The sequence below is a fragment of the Vulpes vulpes genome, unplaced genomic scaffold (assembly GCF_048418805.1).
Source record: "Vulpes vulpes isolate BD-2025 unplaced genomic scaffold, VulVul3 u000000697, whole genome shotgun sequence".
Lineage (NCBI taxonomy): Eukaryota > Metazoa > Chordata > Mammalia > Carnivora > Canidae > Vulpes > Vulpes vulpes.
Genome location: NW_027325814.1, coordinates 55,486 through 81,797, shown reverse-complemented (window position 1 = coordinate 81,797; position 26,312 = coordinate 55,486). Strand labels below are relative to the sequence as shown.

At 47.8% G+C, this 26,312-nt stretch overlaps 2 protein-coding genes across 5 annotated transcripts in view; one reads left to right on the top strand and one right to left on the bottom strand.

The window, feature by feature from the left end:
- The window catches only part of SARNP (SAP domain containing ribonucleoprotein), a 50,785-nt gene extending 39,513 nt beyond the window's left edge, over positions 1–11,272 (top strand). Inside the window, exons 10-11 of the mRNA XM_026002003.2 lie at positions 7,212–7,301; positions 10,965–11,272. Coding sequence (XP_025857788.1) covers positions 7,212–7,301; positions 10,965–11,006 — 132 coding nt within the window. The 3' untranslated portion in view covers positions 11,007–11,272. The remainder of the gene's footprint in view (positions 1–7,211; positions 7,302–10,964) is intronic.
- A 4,264-nt stretch (positions 11,273–15,536) lies between these two features.
- Positions 15,537–25,460, bottom strand: GDF11 (growth differentiation factor 11). Of its 4 annotated transcripts, XR_011999358.1 has the most exons (5): positions 24,907–25,460; positions 19,488–19,885; positions 18,580–18,961; positions 16,472–17,869; positions 15,537–16,273 (listed from the first exon to the last, which is right to left on the bottom strand). XR_011999358.1 is itself a non-coding variant. In XM_072746253.1 (4 exons), exons 1-3 carry the CDS (start codon positions 25,346–25,348, stop codon positions 18,581–18,583), a joined length of 1,221 nt encoding a protein of 406 aa, XP_072602354.1. In that variant the 5' UTR covers positions 25,349–25,460; the 3' UTR covers positions 15,537–17,869; position 18,580. The 4 variants fall into 4 exon arrangements, 3 of the variants coding, with proteins under 3 accessions (XP_072602354.1, XP_025857452.2, XP_072602355.1); XM_072746253.1 differs by having other exon boundaries at positions 15,537–17,869; XM_072746254.1 differs by lacking the exon at positions 16,472–17,869 and having other exon boundaries at positions 16,136–16,273.
- Between the last annotated feature and the right edge of the window lie 852 nt (positions 25,461–26,312).

The window sequence follows — 26,312 nt, the reverse complement described above, 5'->3', positions numbered from 1 at the left end:
TAAAATCTTAAAGTAATAATAAAATAAAATGTTGATGGAAACTGATGCCTGTAATTCATTGAAAGCAGTTCCTCGGGGACCTTTAGAGTACCTAAGATTGAAACTACAGAGTTAGAGTTTGCTCTGTTCCCTTGGGTATTTAGATTTTTTTGTTGTCATTAATTATTAGGTTTAATGAAATCAGTAAAGCCTGGCAGGCATAGTTTTGTTTGTTTGTTTGCTTGCTTTTTAGGGTTTCAGAAGGAGAAGATGGTTAATAGTACCTGATAGAGAAGACTGTGGTTTTGGCTGTTTACTTATGCTGCCACATTTTAACCCTAAATCTGTTCTTCAATACAAATACTTGTTTGCCTTGCAGCTAATGGGAATTTCCTTGTTGTCTTGTTAATGGGTCTGATTCTTACCTACTTTTTAAGTTTTTACTTATTTATTGATTTAGGTAGTTGCTACACACCCATCATGGGGCTCAGATTCACAACCCTGAGATCATGAGTCATGTGCTCTTCTGACTCAGCCAGCCAGCCAGCCAGCCAGCCACCCCAAGATTCTTACCTCCCTACTTTTGATGACTTTGCCTTTTTTTTTTTTTTTTAAGATTTTATTTATTTATTCATGAGAGATACACAGAGAGAGGCAGAGACACAGGCAGAGGGAGAAGAAACAGGCTCCATGCAGGGAGCTCGATGACTCCCTGAGCCAAAGGGAGATGCTCAACAACTGAGCCACCCAGGCATCCCTGACTTTGCTTTTTTAATTTAGTTTCAGAGGTAAAATTTAGTGATACATCACTTTAAAATTTAGTGATACATCAAGTACCCTCCTTAATATCCATCACCCAATTATTCCTTACCCCTACCTACCTCTCCTCCAGCAACCCTCAGTTTGTTTTCTAGAATTCAGCATATCTTATGGTTTGCCTTCCTCTCAATTTTCATCTTATTTTTCCTTCCCTTCCCCTGTTCATCTGTTTTGTTTCTTAAATTCCACATGAATGAAATCATACAGTATTTGTCTTTTTCTGATTTATTTTGCTTTAACATCATACCCTTTTTAGTTCCATCCAAGTTATTGCAAGTGGCAAGATTTCATGCTTTTTGATGGCTGAGTAATATTCAGTTGTATATATACACCACATCTTCTTTATCCATACATCTTTTTTTTTATATTAATTTTTTGAGAGAGAGCAAGAACACAAGCAGAGGGAGAGGGAAAGGGATAAGCCAGACTCTGTGCTGAGTGGGGAGCCCCATGGAGGGCTTGACCCCAGGACCCTGAGATCATGACCTGAGCCAAAGTCAGATGCTTAACTGCCTGCCGACACCCAGGTGCCCCTTGATTTCCTTGTTTCTGATGTAGAAGATGAATGAATGGCGTTGTTAGCTTCAAAAAAAATTTTTTTGTTGTTCTTGTTTTGTTTTTTAGCTTCAGAATTTTGTTGATGGTCTCACAGTTTGTTTCAAAGACCAGGAGGAAGGTTGCAGTAGAAATAATAGCTGCCATTTATTGAATGCCTACATGAGAGACCCTATATTCTGAGCATGTAGGCATTCACATGTAATTGTAATATAATTTGATTCACACATGTAATTTGTATCTTGGGGCAGCCTTGAGTGTCTCAGTCTTTTCCTCCAGCAGGCATTGTTTTCTTTATATTGCCTGAGGATTTTCCAAATATGAAAGGGAAACAAGGAGAAAAGTGAATTTGAGAAGTCAGAGAGGGCAGCCCCAGTGGCACAGCAGTTTAGCGCCGCCTGCAGCCCAGGGTGTGATCCTGGAGACCCAGGATCGAGTCCCACGTTGGGCTCTCTGCATGGAGCCTGCTTCTCCCTCTGCCTGTGTCTCTGCCTCTGTATGTCTCTCATGAATAAATAAATAAAATCTTAAAAAAAAGTCAGAGATGTCTGAAGAGCTCAGTTTAGAAATCTCTTATTCTGTGATGGAAAATACAGTGATAGTGATTCATGGGAGTATTGGGCTTTATTAAATATACATCCTGCTTTCCATCCTGAGCTTTGTATATGAGCTCTCTCCTCTTCCACAACTGTCTTTCTGAGCTTTTAAAAAAAAAAAAACAAGGCAGCTATCGGGAGATAGGATTATGTATGCTGAAATTACTGGCGTTAGTGAGTTGCCTTGCTATTTAGATCTTGAGTGAGAGGGTGAGCAGGTGAAGTATATGGATCAATCTGAACGTCCAAGGCAAGTGTTTAGTCAGTGAGGACAGGTTCCTCCTCTGGTTTTGAATGCATGTTGTATGTTTTGAGGGGTTTCCACTAGATAGGAAATAAGGGCACTTCAGATTCCAGCACTGTTCTTCCCACACAGAAGTATACATGGGAAGAAAAAAGATTGTTAGTGGTTGAGGGTTTGCAGGAGGAAAGTGGAGGAAGAATGAAGAAAGGAAAGGTTTGCAAATGCATATGACACTGAGCTAGAGGGGTCAGTGCTGCCTGCAGATGCACAACCCCATTTGTGCACTTGAGCATGGCCTGAGGGAGCATTGGCCTGATGAATGCAGAGAGAGATGCGTTTAGATCTAGGTAATTTCCCTCAGATGGGTCTCACCATCCCATGAATCAAAACCTGTCAGCAAGGAGCTAAAGATGGAGTGAAGTTTATTGTACGTTTGTTTCCATGTGACACCGTCACGCTAGAAGGGTCAAGTGAGAGAGATCATTAGAACTGTGTTGATTTACTGGGCCTGTTGTGCACTTTCCCTGCAGGGCAAGGAGGAAAGAGGCTTTAGGAGGGAAGCTGAGGGGCTCTGGGTGGGGAGGGAAAGGCAGGCATGCACAAAATAAAACCCTCACTGGTCTCTGCGGGTGAGGGGTGAGCAGGCTGTTTGTAGGGGGCATGGGAGGATCTGTATTGTTTTGTTTTGTTTGTTTTGTTTTTTTCCCCTAGAGCCACTGGTAGATTTGCAGCAGATGCTCTGCCTGGATCTCCAGGAGAGACACCAAAAGTCTGATTAAAAAGGGAAGCTCATGAAGAACTCCCTGATCTAGCCTTAGTGGCTAGAGAAATGTAACCCCCCTATTTTCTTTTCCTCCCTTTATCTTTCCTCACCTTTGAGTTCAAAGGAAACAGAAAATTTAATTTGGAAGACACAATGCCCATTTCAGGATGTAGCAAAATAGAGAACCAGAGGAAAGGCTGTCCCGTCCCACACATTCTAAATAAATATAGGCTTTGTGATGAGATTTGGGAGTGGCCCCAGGGTTTGAGCTGAAAAAACAGCTGTTTTTAAAGTACCATCTCCCTTTCTGTGATTTGAACTTGCCGAAGTACTCCTTCCTCTGAATTGAATGAAAAAAGTACGGAGTGGTGGTTCAGCAATATATGGTCTATTCCTGCTTTTCCTCAGGAAGGATGTGGATGTTCCTTTTATTACCCCTAACACTGTGCTTGGCCTGGAAAATTAGTGAAATTAGATATTTCATCTAGAATATTCTGTAGAGATTCTCATTTTGAGCACTTCATTTTTGTCTCTTATTCCCTTTTATTTTAATGGTGGTAGACAATATAAAGAAAACTTTTCCTAGTAACTTTGGTAAGGAAAAATAGGAAGGGGCAGCCCCGGTGACGCAGCGGTTTAGCGCCGCCTGCAGCCCAGGGCATGATCCTGGAGACCCTGGATCGAGTCCCATGTCAGGCTCTCTGCACAGAGCCTGCTTCTCCCTCTGCCTGTGTCTCTGCCTCTCTCTCTCTCTCTCTCTCTCTCTCTCTCTCTCTCTCTCTGTGTGACTATCATTAAAAAATAATAATAATAAATAAATAAGAAGGCTGTGTTCATTGGAAACCTTCCTAATTCTTCTATTATAGTTCAACAGATGGAGTAGCCAGTTAGGCAAAATGAGAAACAAATTCAGTTGAGAAAATCTTTAGTCCTTTCCCTAGATCCCTAAAGTAGAGACATATGTTACAGTAGAAAGGGGATGGGATCCTGGCATTGATCCAGGTTATTTGAGTGCTATGAAAGTGGTTGAAGTAGTTTACAACTACTGTTAGCTAAGGGTCCTAGCTATCCTTCTTCCTTTGGGAATTAAATACTTCCATTCTGCTGCTGTTCCTCCAAAGAAAGGGTTATGTGAGATAACTGAAGAGATAGTAAAGCTAGGAAAGTGGATGTATTTTGTTTGTTTTTTAAGATTTTATCTATTTATTTGATAGAGCATAAGCAAAGAGAGAGGAAGAAGCAGACCCCCACTGAGAAGGGAGCCCCGTGTGGGGCTCAATCCCAGGATCCTGAGGACTCCTAACTCTGGAAAACGAACTAGGAGTGGTAGAAGGGGAGGAGGGCGGGGGGGGGGGGGGTGAATGGGTGCCAGGCACTGAGAGGGGCACTTGACGGGATGAGCACTGGGTGTTATTCTGTATGTTGGCAAAGTGAACACCAATAAAAAATAAATGTATTATTTAAAAAAAAAACTAGGGAGGATCCCTGGGTGGCGCAGCGGTTTAGTGCCTGCCTTTGGCCCAGGGCGCGATCCTGGAGACCCGGGATCGAGTCCCACGTCGGGCTCCCGGTGCATGGAGCCTGCTTCTCCCTCTGCCTGTGTCTCTGCTTCTCTCTCTCTCTCTCTCTCTCTCTCTCTGTGTGTGTGACTATCATAAATAAAAAAAAAAATAGGTTACTTAATTTCTCCAAGTCTTTTTTATTTTCTATGAAATGAATTTAGTCATAGTACCTACTGTGTTTGAGATATAAATGAGGGGCTCCTGGCTGGCTCAGTTGGAAAAGCATGCGACTCTTGAGCTTGGGGTCATGAGTTCAAGCCACATGTTGGGTATAGAGATTACTAAAAATATATGTATGTATTTTTTCATATATATATATATAATACATATATGTAAACTTAAAAAAATAAATGAGATATTGCATGTAAAGAACTTCGTAGAGTGGCACAAAATAAGCACTCTGATATTAGTGACTGTATTGTTAGCATTGTTTTAATTTCTGATTATTAAAAACAATACTTTTTTTCAGGTTGCCTGGGTGGTGCAGTTAGTAAAGTGACCAACTTTTGATTTTGACTCGGGTCATGATGTCAGGGTCCTGGGATCAAGCCCTACATCACCAGGAGTTTGCTTCAGAATTCTCTCTCTTCCTCACTCTGCCCCTCCTCCTTCAAAAATAAAAATAAATAAATGGGGAAAAAGAATATTCCCCCCCCACCCCAAACCTGGTTCCATGTTTTATAGGAGTTTAGATTGCATCAGTTTTGTACCCACTGTGGATTTGCTGAGGGTTATAATGAAAAAGACAGGGACACCTGGGTGGCTCAGTTGGTTAAGCATCCAACTCTTGATTTCAGCTCAGGTAATGGGTCTTGGGATTGAGCCCCATGTCAGGCCCTGTGTTCAGTGCAGAGTCTGCTTGTCCCTCTTCCTCTGCTCCTCCTCTGTCTCAAGTAAATAAACAAATAAAAATCTTTTAAAAAGGCAGAAGAACTGTGTAAGCAATATTCTTTTCTAGTAATACACTATGGTTAAGTGATAAACTCGTGTGTAGGGTACCTCAGTCCTTCATAGCCACCAACTTTTCTTGACTCCTTTCTTTTTTTTTTTTTTTTTTTTAAGATTCTATTTATTTAATCATGAGAGACACAGAGAGAGAGGCAGAGACACAGGCAGAGAGAAAAGCAGGCTCCATGCAGGGAGCCTGATGTGGGACTCGATCCTGGGACTCCAGGATCATGCCCTGGGCCAAAGGCAGGCACTAAACCGCTGAGCCACCCAGGGATTCCCTCTTGACTCCTTTCTAACTCCCTATAAAGCAAGTACAGCAAAAGGGAGAAAATGGACATGCTTCTTGAGCTGAAAGAGGCAAAGTAAGACCAAGAAGGTATTCTTGCCTACTGTATTCAGAGAATAGACTAGTTAAATTAAACACGGAAAGCTGAATAGCTGCCCTGTCTTTGGCCAAAGAGGTGGCTTCTGTGATCGTAGGAACAAATGCAACTCCTTGGTTGAGGTTGAGAGTACACATATTTTAAAATTCCTGTGTTTCTATAGATCTCTTGATTGCCTTTCTTTTTAATTCTTATTCTGGGACACCCAGAGATATAACCTGCCTATAGACTGCAGGGATATGAACTCCTTGGAATTTTTAAAAAGACCACCTTAGGAGCACCACACAGAATCATATTCAGAAGTTTGAATTCTTTTGACCCGACCTTCTGTTGGTTACCTTTGTAAATAAAGTCAAAGAAACTGACCTTGGTGAGGGTGAGTATGTATGTATAGATAGAGGGTCTCTTGAGGTATATGGAAAGGATAGGATCTTAGTCTAGATGTGTGCCCAGTTCTAGAAAATCCTGGGTGGAAGAAGACCCAGAGAGTCCATCTAATTTTATATGTTTACTCATCGTAGGGCTGCATTTTTGATTACTGGTGACTGGGCATGGGGGGAAGGTAGAAAAGGAGAAAATAACTGTTAAAGTGGGATAAATAAAGTGGCAGGGTTTAGGTTCTGATGGGAATATATATGAGACTCTTAGATTGAACAGTGTTAGATGTGAACATTAGCTCAGTCATTAAAACAGCTATAGGAGTATGATCAGCTCTAATTCATGGTAAGCTATAATATTCTCTCAATTAAAGGGCAATGAGTCTCTTGGATGCTTGTGAACTGTCCAGAGCATCTTTCTCTTAGAGAGATAACTGCAGCTAATGCCTTGACTCACCTTTTTCCAAAATCATTTCAAATTATTCAGAGCCTTCTGTGCCTTTGCTGGGCATTCACAATGCTTGGCTTTCTTTGTACATTCTTCAGAAATACCACTCTGGCAGCGTCTTTCCCTTCCGTTCCTTCACAAGTAAATGGAACTTGTAAGCAGTGTTTAACAAGTAGTTTAGATGCCTTCTACCAGCGTTTTGTCCTCAGGTGTTACTCACTGAAGCCTCAGTATTCCATCTCTCTGAACTACCAAAATTTCTTCACAGAAATTTGTTGTATGGGTATTTATGTTTTCTTAACTTCATGTGTCTTAGGAACACTGAGGCCCTATTTTAAATTTCTATAGTCGTTCTTAGGGACAACATACTGTATGCTTGCTTATTCAGTTTCCTGTCTGTTTTTTGTTGTGTGATTCTTAGTTCTTGGCACAAGGTTGGCTGCCATATTGTGACCATTAAGTTATAATTTAATTCTCTTTTATCTCTTGAGTGGAGGCTATCTTGTTTCAATTCTTTTCTTTGTCCCTGAACAGTCTGAAGATGATGAGAAGCTGAAAAAGAGGAAGGAGCGATTTGGGATTGTTACAAGTTCAGCTGGAACAGGAACCACAGAAGATACAGAGGTAAAAAAATATATATATATATATATTTATATTTATATTTATATATTTTATATATATGTATGCACATATATATACACATATCTAGAGTGCTTCATAGAGCCCTTGGAAGGAAGTGAGGGTGAAGAAACATTCTTCTTTCCCTAGCCTACTTCTTAAGTGCCCAAATAATAAGATCTTTTTGTTCTTTGCTTCATATCTGTTTTCTGGATAAAGTAGCCACACTGAATTCCATCAGCATACTTAATTTGGTGTTAGAGCCATTTAGCTTAGAAAGGAGCACAAGATTTGGAATCACGAAAGCTTGGATTTAAGAAGTGGCTCTGCCACTTAGTATTACTTACAAGTTATGGCCCTTTTCTGAGCCTCAGTTTTATCATCTGGGAAGTAGAGATAATACCTACCTTGAAGAGGTATTTCAAGCATGAACTTATTCTATGTAAAAAGCGATGATAAAAAAAAAAGCGATGATACTTGACACAAAGCTGTCATATTAAGTAAATAGCAGTGTCTCTGATTATCTGTTAGGCATTTTTTTTTTTTTGATCATTTAATAAAGGCTTATCCAACTCAGACACAAGTATAGTTGTGGCCTAACTCCCATCTGGAGTAGGTCAATGGACTCAAATGAGACTTCTTGTTCTTAATCACTTTATTTATAAATAAATAGTTTATTAAATGAAAGAGCAGCTCTTTTCTTGTTTCTTAAAAACTTGTGTTTATCCTTATCCCAGTTTCCTCTGGGGTAACTCACATTAACTGAGACCCTAAGCAAGACTACTTGGAGCTTTGACAGACAATATTGATTTAGTGATTTAAGAGTATCTATATTGGGTATTAGCTGGCTCATTAGGTAGAGCGTGTGACTCTTGATCTTGAGGTTGAGAGTTCCAGTCTCACGTTGGGTATAGAGATTGCTTTAAAAAAAAAGTATCTGGGATGCCAGGGTGGCTCAGTGGTTGAGTGTCTGCCTTCGGCCCAGGGCATGATCCTGGAGTCCCCAGATCGGGTCCCACATCGGGCTCCTTGCATGGAGCCTGCTTTTCCCTCTGCCTGTGTCTCTGCCTCTCTCTCTGTGTCTCTCATGAATAAAGAGAGAAAGTCTTTAAAAAAATATATATCTATAATGGAGACCCAGAGTGTCATCTAAGGTGTACATAAGGAATTGAAATGATGAGTGTATTTGAATTCTAGAAACTTCTTGGGTGGTGAAGAATTTGCAATGTTCTTTCTTCCTTTTTTTTTTTTTTTAAGATTTCATTTAAAAAAAAAGATTATATTTTTATTTATTTATGACAGACAGAGAGAGAAGCAGGCTCCATCTAGGCAGCCCTTTATGGGACTCATCCGAGACTCTAGGATCACCCCCTGGGCCAAAGGCAGAGGCTTAACCGCCGAGCTACCCAGACGTTCCCTTCTTCCTTTAATCTAAATTTACTTCTTTTCATCTATCTCTAGAGATGGCCCTTGTTTTGTTTTGTTTTAAAGTAGGCTCCAGGGGATCCCTGGGTGGCTCAGGGGTTCAACGCCTGCCTTTGGCCCAGGGTGTGACCTTGGAGTCCCGGATCCAGTCCCGTGTCGGGCTCCTGGCATGGAGCCTGCCTCTCCCTCTGCCTGTGTCTCTGCCTCTCTTTCTCTCTCTGTATTTATCATGAATAAATAAGTTAAATCTTAAAAAAATAAAAATAAAAAAATAAAGTAGGCTCCATGCCCAACATGAGGCTTGAACTCAGAACCCTGATTTCAAGAGTTGCATGTTGTACCAACTGATCCAGTCAGGCAGCCCTGGAGATAACCTTGGAAAATCTATTACCTCACACACACAAAATCTTACAAAATCTTTCTACGAATGAATATCAGAGTCAGTCTTGTAAATAAACTCTGAAAATTTTACATTTTGATCAGTTTGTTTTTAATATAATTTTTTTAAAGATTTTATTTATTTATTCATGAGAGATACAGAGATGCAGAGACATAGCCAGAGGGAGAAGCAGGCTTCCTGTTGGGAACCCGATGTGGGACTCAATTCCAGGACCCCAGGATCACGACCTGAGCCAAAGGCAGATGCTCAACCACTGAGCCACCAGATGCTGCCTAGTTTGATCAGTTTGTATTTCCAGTAGGAAGAAACTTGAAAGATTTTGTATTCTCTGTGCTACTAATTCAGAATAAAGCATTACCTGTTATAAATATCAACTTACTTAGTGACTTGCCAGCATAAGCTAGAGGTAAACTTAAAGCTTGTTTTAATTCTAGTAAAATTATTCCTTTTGCCAAGGTAACTGTTGAACCAGCCATGTTTACTAATAAGGTAGTACATTTGGCTTCTCCAAGATGAGGCAGATGAGGATTTTGTTGGTTGGCAACAAATAGTAGCTTTTGTGGGGAGAGTCCGTGCATATAAAGGAATAGTAACTTCAGAGGTTGATGGCGTTGACATGAACCAAATGACTTACTTGATTCCAAAGAATTGTGTCAGTAATCCAGGTATAGGGTGGGCTGGGCTTATACACACTCTCTTTCTTTAAGATCTAAATTAAACCTCCTGCATGAATGGAATAAAAAAAAAAGTCCCCAGTACCTCAGTGGCTCAGTCAGTTAAGCATCCAACTCTTGATTCTTGGCTCAGGTCATGGTCTCAGGGTTGTGAGATTAAGCCCTGCTTCAGGCTCTGCGCTGGGCCTAGAGCCTGTTTAAGATTCTTTTTCTCCCTCTGCCCGTTCCGTCTCCCCTCTCTCTTTAAAAAAAAAAAAAAAAAAGTCCCCTCTTTGGTGGAGTCAGTGGTTAGAGTGAGGATGAAGGACTCAGTGCTGTGTTGTGAGTCAGTCTCAGAACAAAAAGGTCTTTCTCTCCTCCCCCATTTCTCATTTTGTGTCTCTCTCTAGTGCTAACTCCCTCAAAGAGATCCATGTTGGGGACTCTCCTCCTTCCCATTTATTCTGTTGGCATTGAAGATTTATATGCCTTTTTGTGAGTTTGGAGACCCAGGGAATAGCTCCTGCTTGGGCCTTACTGCCTAGAATAGCATCCCTTTCACCTTCTCCATGAAAAAATAGCACTGGTCAACCCTTTGTCCTCTGAGATCTCCCATCTCCTCACTGACTAGAAGATTCCTCAGCCTGTTAAGAGTCCGTTGTTTCCAGACTAACTTGCTATAAGGCTGAGTGGCCCTCTCTTCTTTACGAGTTTTCCATTTTCTACCACTATTCTCTTCCTCCTCTACCCCAACCCTTACTACCCATAGTCTTCTCCCTTCCTTTCCCACCAAAACTCTCCAGCTCTAACTGGATAACTAGAGAGGTTCAGGAATGGAATCTCTGAGATCCCTGGGTGGCGCAGCGGTTTGGCGCCTGCCTTTGGCCCAGGGCGCGATCCTGGAGATCCGGGATCGAATCCCATGTCAGGCTCCCGGTGCATGGAGCCTGCTTCTCCCTCTGCCTGTGTCTCTGCCTCTCTCTCTCTCTCACTGTGTTCCTATCATAAATAAATAAAAAATTAAAAAAAAAAAAAAAAAAAGGAATGGAATCTCTGGCTGCCAAGCTTAAGCCTGGGTCCCTCCTCCTTCTTGGACCTTGTGATAGTTCATGTGAGTTTGAATTAAAGCAGTCAGGAACCTAGGCCACTGTTGTCTAGCAATCTAATTTTTTTCTTTCTTCTTTCTCACAGGCAAAGAAGAGGAAAAGGGCAGAGCGTTTTGGGATTGCCTGATGAAAAGCTCTTAATGCTTTCTATTCTCCAGTGGTTTCCATCTCTCTGACTTTTTTTGGTCATATATATACCTAAATGCACAGTCATGTGCCTAGGTCCTGCCTCGCAGTGAGAGAGCATGTATCCCGGGTACATCCAGGAACGTCAGCAGCAATTTCACTCATTGCTGTTCCAACTTTAAGGTTGTTGTTCTTGTGTTGTTGTTTTTTAATTATTATTTTGCTTGTTAATAAAAAAACGAATAGAAAATAAAACAATGTGTTTTATTAGGTGCTCCTTTGAGTTCTTAGAACCAGATTAGACCAGATAAGGGGAGCTTCAGGGACAAATATTACAGGGAATTAGCCATAATGCCTTTATCCTTTAGAAAATAACAAGGAAAAGGATTGAGTCTATCCCTTTAAGCCTATTTATTTCCTTCTTTCATACTCATAGGCATCCTTTTACTCTTTATCCTCCATAAAGAGGCCAAGTTTCACCCTGAATCTTTTGCTTCAGCAGGTTGACGTGACCCATTGAGTAAAGTAGGAGGAACACTGAGTTTTAGGAGGTGTAAAGGATATAAATACAAGGCCTGATGACTGGTAGTCTATTATGGAATGGAGTCCAGAAGGACCCTGTTTTCAGGAGTGAATTGGTGAGATACTGTCTGGTTTCAGCCAAGGCCAGTATGGGACCCTATTGTTTATGCAGGGGTACTCTAGCTGAGTACCCCTCAGAGCTAGAAGGAAAGTGTAGGTATTCAAAGCATGACAGAATGTTAGGGGTGTCAAGCATTGTCACCTAGATCATTGGGAACATGAACAGTGGACTGAAGGCTTCTTTTTTTTTTTTTTTAAGTTGTGTGTGTGTGCCATGCGCACGCTTGTTTAATCTCTACACCCAGCATGGGGCTCGAACTCAGAACCACAAGATTGGATCAAAAGTTGCATGCTCTTCCTACTGAGCCAGCTAGGTGCCTCTGGAGGCTTCTACTTTCTAATCAAGTCCTGTGCTAGTTTGTCTTCTATTAGAGAAGTACACAGTTTTAGTGGCAGTGTTTCTTACATATTACTAAAATCTGTTTTCCTTGCTGAGCCGCCTCCTTATGTTTGACTCTCTAAGCAGATTGCTATTTGCATTTGATGTTTCACCAAGATCTGAGATGTGCTACTTTTCTTTTTGGGTATGTTGGTGTAGGGTTTCTCCTCTTAATCTTTATTTTTGGACATCTCTGTGAGGTTGGTTTTGGTTGGTTGGTTGGTTGGTTTTTTTTGTTTTGTTTTGTTTTTTTGAGAATAGAACTTAGGAGCCTGGCACCTTACCAGAAGACTTTGATACCTTGATCAGATCCTGTGTTGCTGTGGTGTAATTCCTTATTTCCATTTCTACTAAAAGCTGCCTATTGTTGTGATTAATAGAAAAGTAATGGTTTGATCCCCTTCCTAACAATCTCTTTCCACAAAGTCTCTTTGGTTGCTAAGTAGGGCAGGGACCTAAGTTTATTTTAGATGCTTTAAGAAAACTGCCTGGAGAGCAGATCTAGAGATTGCCAATTTATTGTGAATTTTGCCCCAATCTGGCTGGGGAAGTAAGCAAAAGGGAACACTGGTTAAATATTTCCTTTCCTCTGGCCTCTTCTTTTTGCCTTCTTTTTCTTTTCTCCAGGCCCTTTTTTCTCTCTACTGTGTTTCTATCTGAAAACAACCACAGAAAATTAGTTGTTTTGTAGCTTGAGAGAGATTATAGATTCAGTAAGGGTTTTCTACCCAACGATGGGAAAAGTAAGAAATAGGTATAAAGGAATAAAGCACTGGATCTTTTGGAAATTTTTTTCAGTCTCTATATTCTAAAACCTTTCAGAAAGGTATTGAGCCTTACCCCCCCGCCCCCCAGGATTCTCTTCCTGACGTTTAATCATTCTTTTCCCCCACTCAACTTACTTCCCCAAATCTTTGATACTGATTTTCTCAGTTTGTATGGATTTTTTAAAATAACTTTTTTCATCCCATTCCAGCAGCTGTTCTGTCAGCCAGAAGTCTCACCTCCAAGCCTAACCACCAAATCCTCCTCTTCCTGTCTCATGATAGTCATTCCACACATACTTTTTGAGCATGAAAGTTCAGGATGCCTTTGTCTTTTTTTTACTAATTCAGTCTTAAAATAGTCCCTTTAAAACCATTCAGGCTTGGGCCTGAGCCCCTGTGGCTCAGCGGTTTAGGTTTAGCGCCGCCTTCAGTCCAGGGCAGGATCCTGAGGACCGAGGATCAAGTCCCACGTCGGGCTCCCTGCATTGCAGGGACACAGACACTCTGCCTGTGTCTCTGCCTCTCTCTCTCTCTCTCTCTCTCTCTCTCTCTCTCTCTGTATCTCTCATGAATAAATAAAATCTTTAAAAAAAAAAATTCAGGCTTGGAGTTCTTTATCTGGGATCCAAGTACCTTTCCTTCCTATCCCCCAGTCACGCTAGTTAGCTGATCTAGGATTCATACGCAGTTAGCTGACTCTAGTCTTTTTCCTGTCCTGAAGCTGTGACATTCTCTGCATACCTGGGAGCTCTTAATGAGGGAGTCTATAAAAGATGTGGAGGGAACTAGTTTCCTCAGCTGTAAATCTGCACCTTTTTATTGTTCTCTAAGAACCATGGGATTGTTCTCTTTTTCTCTACCATCACTCTGAACTGCCCTTCCCCCTACCCCAACTCCTGGGAATTTATGAATATATAGTGCTAGAAGCTTCTGTAAGGGTGAGAGCTATAGGAAGGAAGATGTGAATAAGAGCAGAACTTCTTGGGGTTGAGTCCTATTGCCATGTCTAACAGGAGAAACATGAGGGGGAAGGAAGGAGCTTCATTAAATAAGGGAGAATAACTTTTTCTTTGTTCTCTTCCATGTGGGCCTCTGACAGACCATGTCATTCCCTCTGATTATTGAAATCTACTAAAATCTAACCTCCCCTTCTTCCTGTATATCCATATTCTTGTTTTTCCTTTCAAAGGGATTGAAAAATAATGGCAAATTTCACACCTTTGCAGACCCTTTGTGCTCCGGGTCATCCCAACTTTTTCTTTTCTTGTCCTTTGGTTTCCCTGCTTTTAGTTTTTCAACTTCTCAGATTACTATTAACAGAATGGATTAGAGTGGAATATTGTGTAGTAACTACTTAGGTGTAATTTGTCCTACCATGCTAGCTCTACTGGCTCTGAGACTGGGGAAGTCATTCCATGACTCTTTCCAGAGTGTACCAATAGCAGGCAACCCTACTGTGAAGGAGAATTGATAATAGATTGTGTAGTCGGCACAATTTGCTCACCGTAGTTTGCGTAGTAATAATTTAGTGAGCTCGTAATTTTACTAGGTGATTTATACCTGGGAAGGTTTCCCTGAGTAGGTTCCAGCTAGAGGGTAGGGAAGGAACTGAATGGACTCATTTGAACATGGAGGGGGGAACACTGCATGTATAGATGCATTTAGGGATTCTAAGAGTGGGAAGAGGTGGGAGTCCCAGGTGCCCCCTGCCCCCAGCTCACAAGCGAGAAAGCTGACCTTGTGGCCCTGGGGCATCAGCCTCCCTGCTTATGCCACACCACAGATCAGAGGCTGTAAATGCCACTGCTTGCTGGTTCTTAGCTTGGGGCCCTGACCTCCAAAAAACAGGCCAAGGAACAGTATAGGCTAGCTAGCTACTCATGCATTGGGTTGGAGGTTGTTTGGGGATAAAAGTCATCTGGCAGTCTCTTCTGGGTGTCCTTTCAACATAGGAAACAATGAGCAGTGAAGGAGAAAACCTATTTTTAGCTCAAGCCAAAAGCTAGGAGTAGGTGTGGATAAAGCAACTCCTTGGGAAGATAAAGTATGTAGCGCTTTATCCTCCCTCAACCTCACTCTTGTAGTTTGTCTACTAATAGAACTGACAGGGCAGGAAGAGTATGGTGGCACGCTGACTCCGCAGTGGCCCTGGCCCCCATTATGGATCAGGTCAATGTGACAGGAGCTTTCCTTTTTTTTTTCTTCAAATGTGAGTTAGCCAAGATTCTTTTGTTCTAGGTACATGGGAGACATTTTTATGCTGGAATCGAAGACTATTTGAGGTGCTTAACCATCTTGATACATTTACAACTTGAATGGCTATGTTGGTTTGGGTTGTGGATTTTGGTGAAACTTAGTTAAGGAAACTGAGGATCAGGGATTGGTGGGAGAATGAGACCATTAGCTGGGTCATCTTAAGAGAACTTTCAGATATTCTGTTATGTGGAGGCTGTGAGAGGGTTTTGGTAATCTTTGGGACTGTTTTGGATCAAGTTTTCCAGAGAAGAGTTGTTCTAGGTGCCCTCCCCTTCCCATTCTCTGCCCATGCTCCTTAGGACTGTATGTCCTCACCCTCATCCCAAATGCCCCTAATGGTTTTTTTTCCTTGCTCCAAAGACCCCCATGTTCCTACTCCTTGAGCACAAGGTTTCATCCTCTCTCAGATCCTCTTTTGTTCCTGGTCTCCAAGGTATAAATGTGGCGCTTGGTTAGGGAGAAGAGTTCATCACTGAATTCTAAACTCTTTGACTGCTTTTATTTTTTTATTTTTTTTTTTCAGGTTCAAGTGCTGGATTGTGTCATGTGACCATCCCAAAACTCAGAGCACCCTATGGCCATCTTTGCCCTCTGTCACATAACTTGAAAACTGCCTGATGGCCTTTTTTGCAATGGTTCCCTCCAGGAAGCCTTGATCTCAGTGAAGAAGTCCTTTCCCGGCATTCCAGTACCCCTGTCACCCCCATACTTCTCAGTCACCCTTAACAAACAAAGGCAATCACACACGTGGTGTAACAAATACACAAAGTAAATAATAATTACACTACTTATGATCAGAGGGGCACTGGCCAGGTCCACACACATCATAAAGTGGGAAAGGGGTTGCTAGTCCCCACTAGGTTGCTTTACTGTGCCCCCAAACCTCTTTACCCCATGACTCTTTGGGAGTGAGGAGGACCAAGGGAATGAGACTTCATAATATATGTTCAGAAGAAAAAGACCCTCCCCCCACAAAGGTCTTTATTTGGTGGTGTTAAAGGGGCATATTGTAAGTGTCCTCCAAGTCTAATGCTCCAGCTCTCTAGCATTTGTAGAGGGAAGTCACCTGATGTCTATTGCCCAACCCCCACCCTGTGCCAAGATCAAGAGACATGAGCATTTGATCTTGGAGGAGGCATCTTCTGTTCTTCACTTCTCTGTTCCTCCTTCAACCAAGGAAATGTGAATGATGTTGATGGGTCAGGTGTATCTTGTTCTCCAAGACTGGGGTAGAAAGAAGGATAGAACGGCCAGAGAGGAGAGGCTAGGGGTTAGCATAGATGTTACATGGGAGGTGAGTTGAACTGCTTAACAGCCCCTGCCCATTCCTGTACCAAATACCGCATCTCATTTTTTCACTATGGGAATGGGAATAAGATACTAAAGCTCACCAACATCACCTTCCCAAGGGTGGTCACATACCTTTGCCCCTTCCACCATCTGGGCCAGACAGGAGAGTCATACTCTTGGGAAGAACAAGCCTTTCAGGTCAGCTCTCCAGGCTTTAGTTCAGTACTGTTTGCATCAGACCCATAACTGCTGGCTCTACTTAGAGTGACAGTTTTGCTGAAGGTTCTGGACCTCCTCTCTTGACATCCTCTAGGCTCTTGTCTGGAGCCAAGAGGTCTGGTGGTGAGGTATGGATAGGGTGTGGATCAGGAGATTTCTCAACTCCTTGGCTTCAGGCACTGTCCATCTGGGAGGCAGAGGGGAACTTGTACTCTGAAGCTTGTGACTCCTCTAAGCCTCACATCTCTTCACCACTACTCTGGTGCCCTGGTTATCTGTCCCACAGCGAGAGGTATTTTATGTCCAATAAAGTGCCCGTGGTAAGTGCTCAGAATTCATCTCTTGGCTGTGGCGGGTGCTGCTATTTCTCATTCCATCGAGGGGAAGAAACTGAGGCACAGTGAGTCCAGAGGATGGTGGGTCAGGATTGTGGGAGGAATGAATAGGCCCAGCTAGTGACTTGGAGTGGCAACCAGTCCCTGCCTGCTTCCTAGCATTCCAAACCAGGGAGTCTCCATCCTTCCAATCCTCTGCTCTAACTGGCCTTGTCAGATGCTTTTCCCTTCCCCACTGTATTTGTTCCCTCCCTGCTGCCAGGTACTGCTAGATTCCAAAAATAAAAGATAAAAATAATTATAGATACTCTGCTCCCTTGTTCTCCCCGCTTCCACCCTGAGCTTTGGGGTTGGGGGAACTAAAATGCCCCCCCACCTCCAGAATCCCTTCCATCTTGGTCTGCTGGCTCTATTCCCTAACCCAGAGCAGTGATTTGAATTCAAATGCCCTGTAACCTTCAATCTCCTTACTACTTCCTTGACCCCTCCTAACCCTTCCCAGACTCGTGACTCTGGGATCTCTATACTCTTATTGACCTGAAGATAGAGGCTGGGAGTAGGGGTATTCCACAGGCTCTTTGGTCTCTCTCTTGGCTGGGGGGAATTTGGGCATATGTGGGCCACACCCTCTGGCTAAATAACTCAGGACTATGAGGGTGGACCTGAGGGTTAGTTTAGTGGCTCTCATATAGATCCTGGATGTTGATGGCTCTCCCCTCCCCTTCCCCCTACCCCCAGCTCCTAAACCCTAACCTCATACTGTTTCTGTGACTGCTGGAATTCAGTACAACCCATCTGGCTCAGGAAGGTTAAGTTGGGTGATTATGGGTTGGAAACTCATGTGTCAGCCCTCTTGCCCTCTGCTCCCTTTCCCAACCCTGGAGGCTTTATACAAGTGCTTAAGTAGGTGGGTATTGAGGGAGAACAGGGTTTGGGGGAATAAAGGAGAAATGGGGCACAGTGGGCAGGGGCCCTTCTATTTCAGTAAAGCCAAATACCAAAAAAAAAAAAAAAAAAAAAAAAAAAAAGAAAAGAAAGAAAGAAAAGAAAAGAAAGAAAGAAAGAAAAGTCACAATAAATAAATAAATAAAATTCCCAAATCCTTACTTTTGCCCCTGCCCTCATTTCCCTTCCTTGGCCACTGGTGGAGGGAGAAAGGGAAGAAGCTAAGAATGGATTTTTGATTTCCTCCTACTGAGAATGGTAGTCAGGGGATCTCCCCAAACCATACCGAGCCCCTCACCTCGCCAGTGGAAGAAAGGAGGCTGGGTGTGGGGCTTTCTCTTATTACTCCATTTCAGCCTCTTTCTCACCGTTTATCTCTGCCTGGTCTCTCTTCTGCCTCTCTCTCCCTTTGCCTTCTCACTGCTGCTCTTTTTGTTCCTCTGTCTCTATCCCTCTGCGCTACCTCTGTCTCTACGTCTCTCTGTCTTCTTGCCAAACCTTCTCACCTGCAAACCTCAAACACTCCCCACCTGACCATGCCCCCTCTTCCCCCTGTTCCCCAAACCCTTCACCCATCAGTCCCCACCTGCCTCCCTCTGTTGTATTGCACACTGCTTGGGCAGGGAACAAGGTGTGATGTTCATGGGAAGAGGTGGAGGGAGCTCTAGGGCCTGGGGGTCAGGGGGTCGGGCTGGGGGTCTAGGGGTAGGGTCTATGGGGGAGGCATCCTCTGTCCCCCACCTTAGGAACAGCCACAGCGATCCACCACCATGCCAGGGATCTTGCCGTAGATAATCTGCTGCTTGTCATTGAAGTAGAGCATGTTGATTGGGGACATCTTGGTGGGAGTACAGCAGGGCCCAGCAGAGCCTCTTGGATTAGCCTGTTGCACCAAGTGGGTGTGCGGATACTTTTGCATGAACATGTACTCGCACTGGCCGGAGCAGTAGTTGGCCTTGTATCGTTTAGGCGCGATGATCCAGTCCCAGCCAAAAGCTTCAAAGTCCACAGTGAGGGGGTATCGGCAGCAGCGAGACTCACTCGAGTGCTCATCGCAGTCCAGACCCAGATTCCGCCGGGACCGTTTTGTGTTCTCTAGGACCCGAAGCTCCATGAAAGGATGCTGGGGGTGAGGGAGAGGAGAAAGAGCTGTGATTGGGCTCTCAAGAGCGCCTCCTCCCTTTCCTTTCTCATGTGCCCCTCAACAGGGGAATCAGGACAGAGACGTTGCCTTCTCGGCTTTTCCCCTGCTCCTATACCCAGCCCCGTCCTCTACCTACTTTTCTTGCAAGCTAGCTCTCTCTCCTTCAGCTCACCTGGGATTCTCTCCTGGCACCTGACCCTGATCAGCCCCTTGGCCCCAGGCCTCATCAACAGCTCATTTTTGTATTTCCTTGGATCTCCCATTAACACCTGCACCCCAAATCCAGTTTTCAACTGTTGCCTGGCTTCTGTCTGAAAAATGATAGCTGCCACTCCCATCCCCCCCAACCCTCCCCCAAAAACCCTGCTCCTCTAGAACCAGCTCCTGGCCCCCAAGAAGTAATGCTGGTCCCCGCCCCTTCTCATTCCTGGTCTACCTCTCCAACATCCCACCTCCTCAGGGCCAGGTTACACAGATCTGCCGCCACATCAGGCTCCCTGCTCACCAGCCCCTCAGCTCCCGGCCCCAGGGAGGTGACAGCCAAGTCCGTGCCACTGGGATCAAAGGCGTTGATCTCGATGCCCCAGTTGCTCTGTGGCTGTCGGAACCAGCTGTGTAGCACTTGCTTGAAGTCAATGCTCTGCCAGTGGCCTGAGCGGGAGTGCAGCTCAATCTTGAGTGAGCGGATACGGATGTGACGCCGGCCTCCGCCCCCACCCCCTGCAGTCCCTTCCCCAGTTAGGGGTTTTAGTCGCAAGATCTGCAGGTAGACTGTGGCTGGGCGGGGCACGGGCCGTAGATACACCCACAGCTGGGCCTTCAGTACCTTTGTGAACATCACCTTGGGGCTGAAGTGGAAATGGCAGCAGAGAGGGCTGCCGTCTGTCTGCACCGCAGGGTCCGCTGATAAGAGAGAAGGGGGCACAGCATCAGCAAAAGGTATTTGGGAAGGTGTCAGCAGCCCTGGGCGGCACTGGCAAGTTGGACAACTCAGTCTGAGTATTCCAGTTCTTTGCCCTTGTCTCATGTCTTGATGACTACTGTGTCACTGGTACTCAGAACAGTGCCTCCTCTTTCCCTATAGGACGATGCGTCTATCAGGCCTTTCTGATCTGATCTGATCCATTCCTTAGTCCATTTGCCCTAACACCTAGCCCCCCCCACCAGATAACCTGCAGTTATTTAGGGATTCCCCCCTCCTACCTGCAGCCTTCCATTCCCCCAGCATGTAGGGCTCCAAACTTTTCTGAACTTTTGATGTTCTTCATAGAAGCTAAACCTCATCACACCTGCCATTCTCAGGTCGCCTCACCCCGCTTCTGTCCTGTTTTGTGTAGTGGCCAGGTGGAGCCTGGCACAGCCACCACCACAACCAAATGGTCTCGAGAGTGGATAACCAGGGTCCAGATGGGAAGCAGGGCCTAAATATATTCCATGAGGTAGGTTGGAATTCAGATCTAGGCTTCTTGCACCATTCCTGCCAGAAATAATACCCTCCGAAGAATGGAGTGATTGAAGCACTTCTTGTGCACCTGACTCCCCAACGCCTTGAACCTGAGAAAAAGATTCCTCAGCTGCTTCCTCATCATCAACACCATTACTGCCTCAACTTTTAAGGAAGTTAAACAAGGGGGCATCCCGGGTGGCTCAGCGGTTTAGCGCCGCCTTTAGCCTGGGGTGTGATCCTGGACACCCAGGATCAAGTCCCACATCGGGCTCCCTGAATGCAGCCTGCTTCTCCCTCTGCCTGTGTCTCTGCCTCTCTCATGAATTAATAAATAAAATCTTAAAAAAAAAAAAGTTAAACAAGGAGAAAAACTACCTCCTTGTTGTTAACTCCTATTGCCCAAAGCTTCAGAAATAATATTTAATACATCAGATCAAATGCAATGTTTTTTTTTCTCCCCTGAGCTTCCTTTGGTTTCTCACTCAAGTGCCAGTAAGTCTTTACAAAGGTTTAACATCCCGACTTACATTTTGGCCCATTACGTCTTGTTCTGGACCAGAAATTGACCCTTCTTGGGTTTAAAGTCTGATTCTCAGCATCTGCCTCTGCTTCCATTTCAGCTCCCTTTTGGTTCCCCTTTCTAATCTCTTAGGTCAGTTGGAAATGCCCTAAATCATGTTTCCATCAGACAGGAACATCCATTCTCACTCTAAATAGACTGAGAGAAAAAGAGTCAGGAGTGAGCTTCCAGAGCTATGTAAGTATGATCAGGAAGTCCAGGCCCTTATGCATCACACCAGGTCTTGAGTTCTGGATAATCATGGAGGACTTAGCATCTGTTGTTGCCCATCGGCACTCCCCCAGGAGAAGGAGGATCCTCCAAGTGTGATGAGGAGGAAAGTGCTCAGTGATCTTCATATATTCCAGTTCCTCTGGTAGCTTCCTTTCCCTTGGTTCTTCTCTGAGGTCCCAGGGCACTGGTAGTCCTCCCAATTATCCTCCTGCTGGAGCTGCAATGCTGGTACAAGGAGGGAGGATTCAGGGAGTAGAGATTCAGAGATTAGGAGAGTACCTGGGGCAGAGAAGCTGCTGGTGAGGTGGGGCTACTGTGCCTAATTTCATAGGGTTGTCTTACTTTCCCACCTGTCTTCACTATTAGCTACTAATCTCCGCGAGGGTGGACACTTGTCAATACTGTTTTGCTCACCACTGTAGCTTTAGTACCTCCCACAGTACCAAGCAGTGTTTAGTAAATGCATGCTAAATGAACTTCCCAAACTCCAAATCTTAACATATACAGGCAAGTGCCTAGAAGTTCTTCCTGGCATCAAAACACTGTTCTTTGACTACAAAGTGGGTTCAATCACTGCTTGAATCCTCATTGACTGTATTCGACCTTACCCACCAAACTTCTCAGTGATACAGATATAATTCTTTTTTTTATATACAGATATAATTCTTGTTTCATAGGAATGCTGAACATTAAATAAAGAATGAAAATAGTAGTAGCTTCTCAAAAAATGCTGGTTTATTGTTAGTTTTGTAAGCTCTAAGCTTACTCCCCTACCTACGCTGACCCAAGGTTTAGAGATAGGGGTCTGGGCACTAGAGCCTCATCCCTTTACGTCTTTGATTTCTTCAGAGTCCCCCATCTCTACACCCAGGGAATCACCATAGGCTTCTCTCCCAGCGAGGGTGGGGACAGTTGATACTCAAGGGGACTGGGCCAAGACAGACGGAGAAAGACGAGGGAAATGGGAAGAGACAGGAGAGAGGCTGGAGGTAATGAGGGAGATAAGAACGGAGAAGAAAGTGTTAGGGATGAAGGCAGGCTGGAAGAGATGGTCAAGAGAACTGGAGGAGAGAAGGAAGGGACAGGAGAAGAGCTTGGTAGGGGAGAAGAAATAAGCTTGGGAGTCGAACACTGGGAGAGGGGGGGCAATGCAAAAGGAGTGGATGGAGGCTACAAAGTGAAAGGAGGAAGGTAGCTAAGCCTGGTGGGGTAAAGAGAGAGGATAGATAGAGAGAGAGGAACAAAGAAGGAGCAGGTAGTGCCACAGAGGGAAACAAGAGGCTTGAGAGAGTCCCCCCAACACGCACATAGGCCCAGCTCCCAAGGGGAGGGGAAGGAGCCACATCTGTGTTGGATTGATCGGCTTGGTGGCAGGCAGCAGGTCAGGTTTAGTAGGCGGTGCTGGTCTGGAGAGAGGTCATTGCACTATTTTCAGCAAAAGCCCAACCCCCTCCCAGCTCACCACCACCTCCTCCTCCACCCCCCCCACCCCCTTCCACTCTTCTCCTCACCCAGGCTGGAAGGCCTAGGGGCAGGAGGTTGGGCTGAGAGGGCAGGGGCCCCCTGGTGTCGGAGAGGAGAGAGAAACTGAGGGGCTGGGCTTGGCTCCCAGAAGGGCAAGGGGGCTGGGTTCCCAGGATGAAGGCTGGGGTGGGAGAGCCGGAGAGGGTGGAGGGAACTAGGGCAGGCTCTGCAGCCTGGGGGAGGTGGGGGCTGGGGTCCAGGGCTGCGTGCGGGGGGAAGGGAGGAGGGGGAGGGGAGCGGAGGCCATCTCTGCTGACAAACACCTCCCCCGATTAGCAGAGCACAAGTCTCTTATTAAAGCGGGTCCCTGGGGATTAGACTATAAAAGTCTCTTTTTCCTTTTCCCCTCTCTCCCTCCCTTCCCCTCCGCTCCCCCTCCCTCTCAAAAGAGCTCGGCTTGGCTCTTAAAGGGGACGTACAATACCTGGCTGGAGACCCAGTTCCCCAGTTCTCCAAGTCCCCGAGAGGACTGAGGGCGGAGGTTCGCGAGGAACCCCACCCCCTGGAGCCCTTCCCGCCCCCCCAGCCTAACCCGCACCGCCGGGTCCCAGCACGCAGCCTGCACGCACTTCCTGCGCCCTCCCTGGGAGGCTGAGCCTGCCCGGCCGCGGCTGAGGGATGCGGAGGGCAAGTCCACACCGACAGCACCCGGCCTGAACTCCTCACACTCGGTCCCACACCCACCAGACTAGCTTTTTCCTCCGGCCCTTCCTCTTCTTCCAGCAAACTCTTCTTCAGGATTCCTCTACAACTGTTTTGTAGGATCCCCACCCCCACCCAGGCCTCAGTCAATTTTAGACTGACCCTAGCCCCTCTAAGGCGGAAACCTAAGGAACACAAGGGAGACAGAGGGACCCAGATGGATCCCAGGCTTTCACCACCACTGTCAGCGCCGCCAGCACCCTCAGCAAGTTTCCCAGCCCTTTGGGTTCTCTTTTCTTCCTAACCCTGGCCAAGTATTGTGGAGTTAGGGTCTGCAGAAAAGCTGGTGGCCCTATGAGGCACTCGGCCTCCGAGACGCACACCTGGGTTCCCGTGCCTCTCCCACGGGGGTCAGCCACTAGGAGTCCACCTCGCCCCCAGCTTTTTATGACCTATCTGCCAATAAACCAGCCCCCCCTTCTGTTCAGAGCCATAAAACGGAACGGGGGGGGGGCGACTTTGCCAAACCACCAGGGAATAAGAGAGGGCCTGGTTTCCTGGAGTTGGAGTGGAGAAGGGGTGAAGGGACCTCAGTGGGGGAGGGGGAAGGGAGTCATCTGACCCTAGGGAGAGCTGGGGGTGGGGTGGGGTGGGGTGGCCTGGATTTTCCAGGCCATAAAATTTCAAAGCGGCTCAAGTCTATTAACATGTTCATCTTCCGTTTGGCCGGGGGCTTGAATGCCTGGGTTCCCCGTCCCTCCTTATCTATTTCTTTCTTTTTCTCCCTAGGTCTCCCTGTGTCTCCTCAAGTCCAGTTCTGAGTAGGGGCGGGGGGACAGGAAAGGAAGGATAAGCTCTGAATAGCCAGGCGGGTGCCCTCAGCCCCAGCGCGATGGGACGGAGTTAGTTCTCTGAGCTCGGTCAGGAGCGAGAGGGCACGGCTTCCCAGCCCTTTGGGGGACCGGGTGTCAGAAGGGCTCTGGGTGAAATGGGTGCCCGCTGGGCCGCCGGGAGAGGCACGGGGTCGGGGACCTCGTTCCAGCCGGCGGGAGAGGGGCGCTCAGTTCTCTGCGGCCCGGGGGCGCGCTGCGGGGCCGGCGCTGGAGCGGGGGGAGCGTCGGCGCCAAGGCCGTGGGGGTCCCGGGGCGGCCCGACTCTGTTCGCCCGCGTCGGCACCGCGGCCCTGCAGGGCTGCAGCTCCCCCAGGCTCCCCGGAGCCCCGCGGCTTCCTTGCGCACCCGGGCTGCAGGCGGCGTCTCGCGGCCCCCGGGGCCCGCCCTCCCGCCTCCGGGAACCGAGTGTGCACGGGACTCCGCAGCCCGTCTCCGCCGCTCGAAAAACTTCGGTGGAGCAGCCCCCGCCCGCAGCCCGTCAAGTTTGCGCAGGAAGGGCCTCCGGGCCGGAGCAGCCGGAGCGGCCGGGGCAGCCGGAGCGGCCGGAGCGCCCGCGTCGGAGCCGAGCCGCTCCTTCCCGGCGCCCGCGCCCGCAGCCCACCGCTCGCGCCCGCCGCCCACTTACTCTCCTGGGCCATGCTGATGACAGTCTCGGTGGTGGCGTGGTACTCGTCCTCCTCCAGGAAGTCCTCGGGCTGCAGCGCGTCGCCCTGGAAGTCGTGCAGGTCCAGGATCTGCTGCAGCGGCGGCGCCTTGGGCAGCAGCTGCTTCACCACCTCGCGGCTGATGTTGGGCGCCTCCTTGAGCCGCAGTTTGCTCAGGATCTGCGACTTGATGCTCTCCAGGCGCAGCTCGCGGCTGTGCTGCCGCCACACGCACACGGGGCAGCCGTCGGGCTCCGGCGCCGCGGACGGGGCCGGCCGGCTCGAGCGCTCCCCCCCGGCCCCCGCCGCCGCCGCCGCCGCCGCCGCCGCCGCCGCCGCGGGGCCCTCGGCCGCCTCCCCCCGGGGCCGCAGCTCCAGGGCGAGGAGCAGGAAGCCCAGCAGCAGCGGGGCCGCGAGCACCATGCTGGAGGGGAGGGGAGGGAGGACTGGGGGGCGGGGACGCCGGAGTCCCGCGGGGAGGGGGCGGGGAGCGGGGAGGGAGGAGGCGGGGGTCCGGGCGGCGCGGGACTGGGGCGGCCCGGCCGAGGGGGGGCCGGGGGGGCCGGGGGCGGCGGGCGCGCGGGCGGGGCGGGCGGGCGGCCGGGGCGGGCGGCTGGGGGGGCCCGAGCCCGGGCCAGGCCCTTTATAGCCCCGGCCCCCGTGTCGTCAGCGGCCGCGATTGGCTGCAGAGCCAACAAAAGAGGCAGCGCTGTCATCCGAGGCGAGAGAGGGAGCCGGAGAGAGCGGAGGAAGCGAGGGAGGAGGGCGGGAGCGCGGGAGCGCGGGAGCGCGGGCCCCGAGAGGGACGGGGTGAGGGCAGGAGGGGGCGCCGGGGCGCGCCGGGGGGCGCCGGGGGCGCCGGGCCCAGAGGGCAGGACACAGAGCAGGCGCCCAGGTAGGTGAAGAGGGGGGCGAGGAGGCAGAGACAAAGGGGGATGCGGGGGCGCCGGTGGGAGGAGACGGGGAGGCACGGGGCCCGGCAGCCAGGACGCGGGTGTGAGCGGCGGGACGCGGGGCGGGGCGGGGGCGGCCCGGGGCGCAGAGACAGACCGCGCGGAGCCGCCGCCGGCCACTCGCGAGGCGGGGACCCCGGCGCGGAGCCGAGCCCGAGAGCTCGGGCTGCGGGCTGCGGGCGCGGGGGACAAAGCCCGGAGTCCCGCGGCCGAAACCTACAGGGAGACCTTGGCGCCGGGAGGGGGCCTCGCCCTGAGGCCGCAGCCGGGAGGGAGGGGGAGGCGGAGCCGGGGGTGGGGGGGGGCAGAGACTCGAGGGCAGGGAGCGAGCACCGGGCAGGGGGCCCAAGGGAAACGTCCACCGGCGCCCCGGAGGGCAGCAGGGGCCGGGCTCGGGGGAGCTCTGGGGCCGGGGTGGAAGGAGGGGCCTGGGG